Source organism: Lactuca saligna, chromosome 3 (assembly GCF_052625555.1).
Source record: "Lactuca saligna cultivar CGN05327 chromosome 3, ASM5262555v1, whole genome shotgun sequence".
Lineage (NCBI taxonomy): Eukaryota > Viridiplantae > Streptophyta > Magnoliopsida > Asterales > Asteraceae > Lactuca > Lactuca saligna.
In genome coordinates this window covers 49599194-49607323 of record NC_136419.1, presented here as the reverse complement: position 1 = coordinate 49607323, position 8130 = coordinate 49599194, and the positions used below count along the sequence as shown (strand labels likewise).

The 8130-nt window shown below is 33.0% G+C and overlaps 2 protein-coding genes across 4 annotated transcripts; both read right to left on the bottom strand.

Annotated features, from left to right (window-relative positions):
- Nucleotides 1-637: 637 nt before the first annotated feature.
- LOC145036486 (putative inactive purple acid phosphatase 1) lies at nt 638-3978 on the bottom strand. 3 transcript variants are annotated; one of them, XM_078984943.1, is made up of 13 exons: nt 3783-3978; nt 3512-3676; nt 3313-3404; nt 3179-3245; nt 2975-3097; nt 2781-2873; nt 2430-2559; nt 2236-2317; nt 2021-2153; nt 1744-1949; nt 1531-1656; nt 1137-1446; nt 638-1040 (listed from the first exon to the last, which is right to left on the bottom strand). In XM_078984943.1, the coding sequence occupies exons 1-13, from the start codon at nt 3807-3809 to the stop codon at nt 735-737; spliced, it is 1860 nt and encodes a 619-aa protein (XP_078841069.1). In that variant the 5' UTR covers nt 3810-3978; the 3' UTR covers nt 638-734. The 3 variants fall into 3 exon arrangements, with proteins under 3 accessions (XP_078841069.1, XP_078841070.1, XP_078841071.1); XM_078984944.1 differs by lacking the exon at nt 3783-3978 and having other exon boundaries at nt 2975-3054; nt 3161-3245; nt 3512-3540; XM_078984945.1 differs by lacking the exon at nt 3783-3978 and having other exon boundaries at nt 2975-3054; nt 3512-3540.
- A 402-nt stretch (nt 3979-4380) lies between these two features.
- On the bottom strand, nt 4381-7738 carry LOC145036485 (putative inactive purple acid phosphatase 1). The gene is made up of 14 exons (XM_078984942.1): nt 7580-7738; nt 7388-7486; nt 7111-7284; nt 6950-7041; nt 6804-6870; nt 6586-6708; nt 6413-6505; nt 6174-6303; nt 5981-6062; nt 5771-5903; nt 5456-5661; nt 5255-5380; nt 4876-5185; nt 4381-4783 (listed from the first exon to the last, which is right to left on the bottom strand). The coding sequence occupies exons 2-14, from the start codon at nt 7424-7426 to the stop codon at nt 4535-4537; spliced, it is 1824 nt and encodes a 607-aa protein (XP_078841068.1). The 5' UTR covers nt 7427-7486; nt 7580-7738; the 3' UTR covers nt 4381-4534.
- Between the last annotated feature and the right edge of the window lie 392 nt (nt 7739-8130).

The window sequence follows — 8130 nt, the reverse complement described above, 5'->3', positions numbered from 1 at the left end:
ATTTGGATGGCTCTTTCAATCTCGGTCTACCAACCAAATATGATAATACAACAAGTCATTTGATTATTTTGTTCACTAATTTATTTAGTTAATTAGTTCTATTTTGTAGAATATTTATTTTATTGTAATTTGATGTGTATATAATTGTCTAGTCATTGAAATACTTCTAATAAAGATAAAAGATACAATATTTAAGTACACATGAAGTCGGTTCATAGAAACACATTAGTCAACAATGATGAGCTTGGGTTCTTGATCATTAGACTTGGTCGACTACCTTTTGATGTTGCCTTTAGAAAACATACAATAAGTCATCTAACACATAAAAACATAATTTACATTACTCATCTAACCACTCATTATTCTTATTTTTATTTTATCTTTTTCAATGGTAAGCCGGTGTTATAAGAAACATACATCATGTTTCAAAGACTATAAAATAAAGCTATAACCACATAACATGAATGTAAACATCCATCCCCTAAATTAAAAATTGGCTTAAATACGTTCCTTTTGGCATGCTATTTGCTCATACAAAAACTCTTCATTAACCTAACAATTCAAAATATTCAACATTTTGCATCTTTCTACCTCTTCATCTTCTTTACACTTCATCCACACAAACAAACAAATATAGTATTTTGAATTCCCATTGTTTATAAAAGTTAATATTCAACAAAATAGAACTCAAAACTAATTTGAATTCAAACATTGATGAATATACAAATTTAAACCTAAGAAGCTAGGATTGTGGGTGGGCAACTATCAACAGCACAAGCCAATATATCTTTATAACCTCTAGAAATCGAAAACGAGTCATAAACTTTCCCATTACTACTCTTCTTGTACTCAAACAGAAGGTTAGAATGGTCAAATGCCGTGAGTTTTAAGAACCCATAGTCAACATCTTTGACTAAACTCCAAGTAGTATTAACGTTTCCAAAATCAGTAAGACTCGCCCCTCCACCTCCCGCCACCACATGAATTGTCCCATTTAAGCTTCCCTTGTAATCGTGCTTCTCATTGCTCGTGCAAATATTCTAAAATTCACAAATTCATATAAAAATGACTATTTTGCCCCTTATCCAAACCACAAAAGTACATATATAGATTATAAGTTGTGAGGATGAGGATACCTCATAAATGGGACATGTTCTTTCATAATTGTGTGCATGACCATAAATGGCAATATCAACTTTATACTTTTGCCAAAGCTTCTGAAGGCTTTCTCTTCCCATTGGTTCACCAAATGCTCCATCAACAGCATAAAATGAAGTGGATGAATACCCCAATACACGATGTGCAAGAAAAATAAGCCATGGTTGCTTTTGTCTATCAACAGACGCCAAACAATTCTCAATGAATTTATACTGTTCGCTTCCCTCTCTCCAATCATGTTCAGTGTCAGCAATACAAAATCTAAACATCCCATAATCCGTAGAGTACCTTCAACAATCAATCAAACATTTAAAAAAAAAAAAATGAAAAATACGCGTTTTTATCGTATAAAGATTAAATAAAAAAACTAACCAAAACTTTGCTCGGTTTTCAGCAGGAACATAAAACATAGTTTCTGCCAAAACCCCACATTCGCCTCCTGAATCGTTGTTTTCATAGAAAGATCCTGAATTCGGCCAATCACGCTCATGATTACCACTGAAAAGTATGATATTAAAACATTTTAGTTTTTATATTTTCTTAGTAAAACATTATACTTTTTTTTTTTTGAGAAGAAATATATACCTAGCTACCATATAAGGTACTGTAGAGGAAATTGGTTCGACTTGAGCAGTGAATTGATCCCATTGTGAGAGGTACCCATTGGCATAACAAAGATCTCCGATATGGAAAACTATATCATAATTTTTTAAGTCTTTAATAAGTTGTTTGGTTGTGTTAAGGGATCCATGCTGATAATTGTTATAATCATTCGACCCATCGGCTTCATCCTACAACATTTAAACAAATGTTAATTAAGCATTTAGTTATATGGATTAAATTTTCACAAACGGTCCCTCACCTTTCCCATATCTCCGAAAATGATCACACGTTGTAGAGAATCTTGACCCGGGTAAGGAGATGATTTGAACTGGTGAACTTGACTCCAAATAAAACTACCATTTAAAAGTTTATGTCCTAATTTATACGTGTACCTGCATAAAGAACATTGATATGTTTTATGAAAATATATAAAATCAAATTAATTATTTTTTTTAAAAAAAAAGGTCAACATACACTGAGTTGGGCCATAATTCATGTAAGAATCCGGTATGAATGAATCCAGGATCACGCCAACCAACTGTTCTTGCTGGTGCTCCTTAAAATTTTAAAAAAAGAAAAAATTGTTCATTTGTCCAACTAGTGTTGATATTTGACTTTTGAGAGTCAAACTTAACATGAATTTTGATATTTAAATATTATTTGCATACCACAAAGGCTATTTCGGTCAATTGTCAGTGTCCCAGCAGGAGAACGCCGTGCCACCTCACCTATCCGGCCCCATTCCACAAAAGGTTCCGCTTCGTTGATTCCGTATCCGCTTGTCCATGTTACAGTCATCTGATTCAGACAGTTTATCCAGTTCAAAAAAAGAAACAGACTAAATGGGGTATATATAAATGTATCCTTTTGACTTGATACAAAAAGATTGACTAAATGGGGTAAGTGACACAGATCTTGTGAAATGACTACTCATTAGCCTTTTTTTTTTAATGTATAATTATGTAAATGAGTAAAAGAAGTAAAAACAGCATATGAGACTGAAGTAGAAATAAACTTACTTCATTCCACATCTTTCCTTGAGCTAATCGAGGGTAATTTGGGGAATCTGGATATGCAAAAACAACTGAATTCGACACTGCAACAAGTTTTGGCTATTTCATAATGAAGTTTTAATTTCATGTTAGAGATTTGGAACTGAAAGATAGAACAAAAAGGGTGAAGATGAAAATGACAGAAAGCCATGAGCAAAAACCTTGGATAATCCACCACTGAACAATGCAAAAGAGAAATCAGATCTTTGGTTGATCAATCTAAACTTCAACGATGCTTTTCCTGTATCTTTGTAGTTAGGATTGCTGTAATTTGCAAATTGGAACTAAAAAAGGAAACACGATTCTGTTTATTTGTAGCTTATCAGATATGAAATAAATCAAGGTACCGATGAAACTGAAGAAACCTTGATAGGCGCAGTGCACAATAATGGAGGAGCGACCATTGAGCTGTCGGGGAGGCATGTCGAAGCACTGAAAACAACGAAAATGGAGGATTTTAAACGCTTGATATGATTAATTTCGATTGAATCAGAAATACCTGAAATTTGCAGGCGAGAATACTCCAATCCAATCATCAACAGATGGGATTGGATTGTGCAACGTTACAGTCAACCATTCGGAGGTTTGCCCCTGGATATAGTCATTTAGTCATCAGAATTTAATCCAAAATCTCGATTGTGAATCGAATAATAAGCCTTATATGCAATGGTAATCGAAGACGTTAATTTTGAAGTTACCTTTAATCCGAGAACCAGAGGAGATGCTTTAACATAAGCAGCATCGTTAAGAGCATACACAGTTTCATGTACTGAAATTTTTGAAAAAGGTTGATCTCCATGTGATGCTACGCCTCCAATCCTACATAAAACCCATATAATTGCTAGCAACTTCAACCCCAGTGCCTGCATATATCCGTGTAGTTAGAATCATAACTACAAAAGCGAGCAAAATTGATCCAAATGGAATGAATAGAATCTTAAGAAAAACACCAACAAGTCAACTGATTACCATTGTGTTCAATCTTAATTTGCGCATGTAGGCTATAAATGCGCAGCTTTATATACAGAAGGGGTGGGAGATAGAGAGAAAAAGTGTAAACACAAGATAAAGTTTAGAAGGTCAAGTTGCAGAAGATATATAGTATAATAAGCGACCATAAATGGAGTAAAGGGAAATTCAAAGAAAGCATATCTATAGATCGCGAAGATTAATCATTTCTGTTGGACACCATGTTCCTTTAAGCAAATGATCAACAGAAAACAGGATAACTTTAGACTTTATTTTTAGATCATTTGGATGGTATATTTATAAAAGTTTTTATTAATAAATCATTTATGTTTGTTAAGATTCATTTGTGTTGGTTAAGGTTCATATCGTAAAAGTGTCAAATATCCCTCAAACGTAGCAACTTTTAGCTTCTATTTAAAAAAAAAAAAAAAAAACTACCTCAAGTTTTTAACTTTTGGTTTTGATATAATTTTACATCTTTAAAAGCTAAAAGCTACTTAAGCCGAACACTTCTGCACAAATAAAATCTATATCTTCCGACTAACAGCTAACAGTTATTTTATCAAACACGCCTTATGTTTGTAACGAAAGCTATGCGTTTATAATAAGCATGTTCTCCTTCACAATTCACATGATTCATTTATTTTCAACAGTTAGTACACAACATTTATGAGTCTCTTAAGACTCAAAAACAAAACAAAAATACATTAACACATAACACACTATGCAAAATAAAATGTTTTTATGACCCCCTACTCCCTAGAAATTGTAAAGGAATCATAGACTTTCCCATCTCTACTCTTTTTGTATTCAAACAAAAGCTTAGAAGGATCAGATGATGTAAGTTTCAGAAATCCATAATCATAATCTCTAAACAAACTCCATTTCTGGCTAACCGGAGCAAACTGTGTAAGACTCGCACCTCCACCCCCAGCCACCACATGAATTGTCCCATTCAACCTCCCCTTGTAATTTGGGTTTCCATTGTTTGTGCAATTACTCTGAATCAAAAAATAAATAAATAAATAAATCATTAAGAAACAAGATCCATAACACCTATAAACTAACACAAGATATATTATATATCATATACCTGGTACATAGGACATGTTCTTTCATAATTATGCGCATGCCCAAAAATGGCTATATCAACATTATACTTTTTCCATAAATTCTCAAGACTCTCTCTTCCATCAGGTTCACCATATAATCCTAAAATATCATAAAACCATGAAGTAGAGTAACCCAATACACGATGAGCTATAAAGATCAACCATGGTTGTTTTTTCCTGTTTACAGATGCCAAACATTGTTTGATGAACTTGTACTGCTCACTTCCCTCTGTCCAATCACTTTCCGAGTCAGCAACACAGAATCTGAACATCCCGTAATCTGACAAATACCTGAAGCCAAGAAATTATTTGAAGAAAAAAAAATGACCAAAATACCCTTCAAACCATAGACTTACTTACCATAACTTGGTTCTCTTTGGTGAAGGGACATAAAACATAGTTTGAGCCACAACACCACACTCGCCTCCTGAATCTTCGGTTTCATAAAAAGATCCTGAGTCGGGCCAATCACGTTCATGATTACCACTGCGATATTTACAAATGTGACGATTTTGCCCTTGTGGTGTGAGAGTTTAGTATTGATTATATAGTAAGAGATACCTTGCTATCATATAAGGTACAGATGAAGCAATTGGCTCAACTTGGGAAGTGAATTGATCCCATTGAGAAAGGTATCCATTTGCATAAGAAATATCTCCAATATGAAAAACTATGTCAATGTTGTTTAAATCTTTAATAAGTTGTGTGGTAGTGTTAAGAGAGCCATGTTGATATTGATTGTATTCATTTGAGCCATCAACCTGATCCTGCATCATATGAATAAAAACATGACAAGTTAGGTAAAGGGTTGGTGTCTTAATACATTAAGCCAGGTTTTTTTAGCTTAATCCATTAAGTCATTAGAAAACTACAAACCTTTCCCATGTCACCAAAAATAATGACACGTTGTAGAGAGTTTTGACCAATGTAAGGAGAGGATTTAAACGTGTACACCTTGCTCCAAATGATTGTTCCATTAGATAATTTATGACCTAACTTGTAGGTGTAACTGTAATGATTAAAGATTTGTTAAATTTAGAATTTTTTTTTTTATAAAATCACATGCTATAAAAACGTGTACCATACAATGAGTTGGATGAAAGTCCTGATAGGAAGCTTGTATGGAAGTATCCAGGATCACGCCAACCAACTGTTTTTGCTGGAGCTCCTGCAAAAAGATTGTGACTCTTGGTTTATTTTTAAGCATTATTTTCTACAAATAACATAATACATGATTATTAAAAAAAATTAAAAAAGAAAGAAATAAGTGATCACATACCACACATGTTGTTACGAGTAAATGTCATAGTACTAGCAGGAGAAAGGCTCTGCTTTCCACCTTTTTTACCCCATTCAACAAATGGTCTGGCTTCTTTTACTCCATATCCACTAGTCCATGTTACACTCATCTGAGAATTGTAATTTTTTTTTCAAGAAAATAGGTTATATTGGTGAAAAGAAAAACCTTTTGGAATTGGTGTATATGTATTCAGATTAGCAACAAGAGAGAGTATTTACTTGGTTCCATAGCTTTCCTTGAGCCAGGCGAGGGTAATTTGGTAAATTTGGGTTTGCAAAAGCAATTGTATTTGAAACGGTCACGAGCTTTGGCTGTTAATAAAGTATATGAGATTCTAGAGTAAATGTCATTTTCACATTACATTTGGATAATAATTGATATGAGTTAACACCTGTGATAATCCACCAGAAAATAGGGCTAAAGAGAAGTCTGATCTTTGGTTGATCAATTGAAACTTTAATGATGCTTTTCCTGTGTTTTTATAGTTTGGATTTCCATCTTTTACATACTTATACTGCCAAGAAATGATACAATAAGTTTCAAAGTAATAAGAAAAAGATAAAAGAGATAGAAATTCAGCAAGAAGGATTTTGAATAGTGAGGGCAAACCTTAATTGGTGCAGTGCATAACAATGGTGCAAGAACTTTAGGATTTTCAGGGGCACATGTGGAAGAACTGAAAATAGTTTAGGGAAATGGGTTTATCACATATACATCTGAAATTTGACCATAATAATGAAATGCAACCAATGTACCTGAAATTAGAAGGAGAGAATACTCCAATCCAATCATTATCTGATGGATTTGAATTGCTTATGTTAACATCCACCCAATCAAAACTTTGCCCCTGTAACACATCATTTACAGATTTCATATTTGCAATAAAAAGGTTAAGGTTTATGAGATCAAATCATACCCCTGGTCCAAGAACTGAAGGAGAGACTTTAACACTGGAAGCAGAATCATTGAGGTCCAACACAGTCTTCTCTATAGCAATTCTGGCTAAAGGATGAACTCCATGTGAGCAGACGCCTTGGAGACTTGAGAAACCACATAAGGTTAGTAGCAATGTGAATGCGCCTACATTTACCTGATGCCAACAAAAAAGGAAATGGCGAAATTAGGTTTGTTATATATACCAACAGATGAGATGAAAATTGACATTGTAAACCCTAGATTATTAACCAAATTACCAAACTGAGAATCAAAGGTGTACAGGTTCTGATCGTCATTAATCAGAGTGAAGTGAATAAATGGAATGTTACACATACATATGGAGAAAGAGGCCTAACCTGTAGAGTGCAAATGAGAACACATCACAAGGTCAAATGGAATTTTGTGAAATACGCATACAATGAAGTCAACTGAAATTCTCCAATTATTACTATAGATTAGCGTCGATCTTCACTGGACTTTTTCCATTTTGGCTGGCGGAGGTCAGAAGGTAGAGTAGAGTCTTCCACTGAGGGTCTTCCATGTTGAGGGGTTCGTCGACTGCAAAACAGAGGATAGTCATGTGCTTGACTTCGAGCAAAGTCTCTCCAAAAACGAAAATAACGGCTTAAAAACATTTGAGTTTATCTAACTTATTAGAACTTTTTTTTATAATTTATCAAATTCTCTTTCAATTTGTTAAATCTTATTTTAAATTAGTTTTTATTTCATATTTTATGTTTTTCTATTTTATTAAATTTTATAATATTTAAATACAATAATAAATACATATTAATTTCTTTAATGAAATTTTCTTATAATTTTAAAATTACTAAACTAAAGGTTCATTAATTTTTTTTATTTATTTATCTAAATTATTTGTTTAAATTTAGATAAAAAAAAAATAGATTATAACCCATGTTTTAATAAATTAAATACATATCACATTAATAGATGGTTTGTCTTAGGTTGAATTTTAATAAAAAAAAATTGTTAGTTAGAT

What these genes read in the sequence shown, in the direction of transcription:
- LOC145036486 (XM_078984943.1), bottom strand. Translation starts at nt 3,809, where the DNA reads ATGCGCAAATTAAGATTGAACACAATG. An exon ending in TCAGTGGTGGATTATCCAAG is followed by an intron (nt 2,874 to 2,974) that starts GTTTTTGCTCAT and finishes ATTATGAAATAG; the next exon opens with CCAAAACTTGTTGCAGTGTC. An exon ending in GAAAACCGAGCAAAGTTTTG is followed by an intron (nt 1,447 to 1,530) that starts GTTAGTTTTTTT and finishes TGATTGTTGAAG; the next exon opens with GTACTCTACGGATTATGGGA.
- LOC145036485 (XM_078984942.1), bottom strand. Translation starts at nt 7,426, where the DNA reads ATGACGATCAGAACCTGTACACCTTTGATTCTCAGTTTG. An exon ending in CACCTTTGATTCTCAGTTTG is followed by an intron (nt 7,285 to 7,387) that starts GTAATTTGGTTA and finishes TGTTGGCATCAG; the next exon opens with GTAAATGTAGGCGCATTCAC. An exon ending in TTTCTGGTGGATTATCACAG is followed by an intron (nt 6,506 to 6,585) that starts GTGTTAACTCAT and finishes CTTTATTAACAG; the next exon opens with CCAAAGCTCGTGACCGTTTC.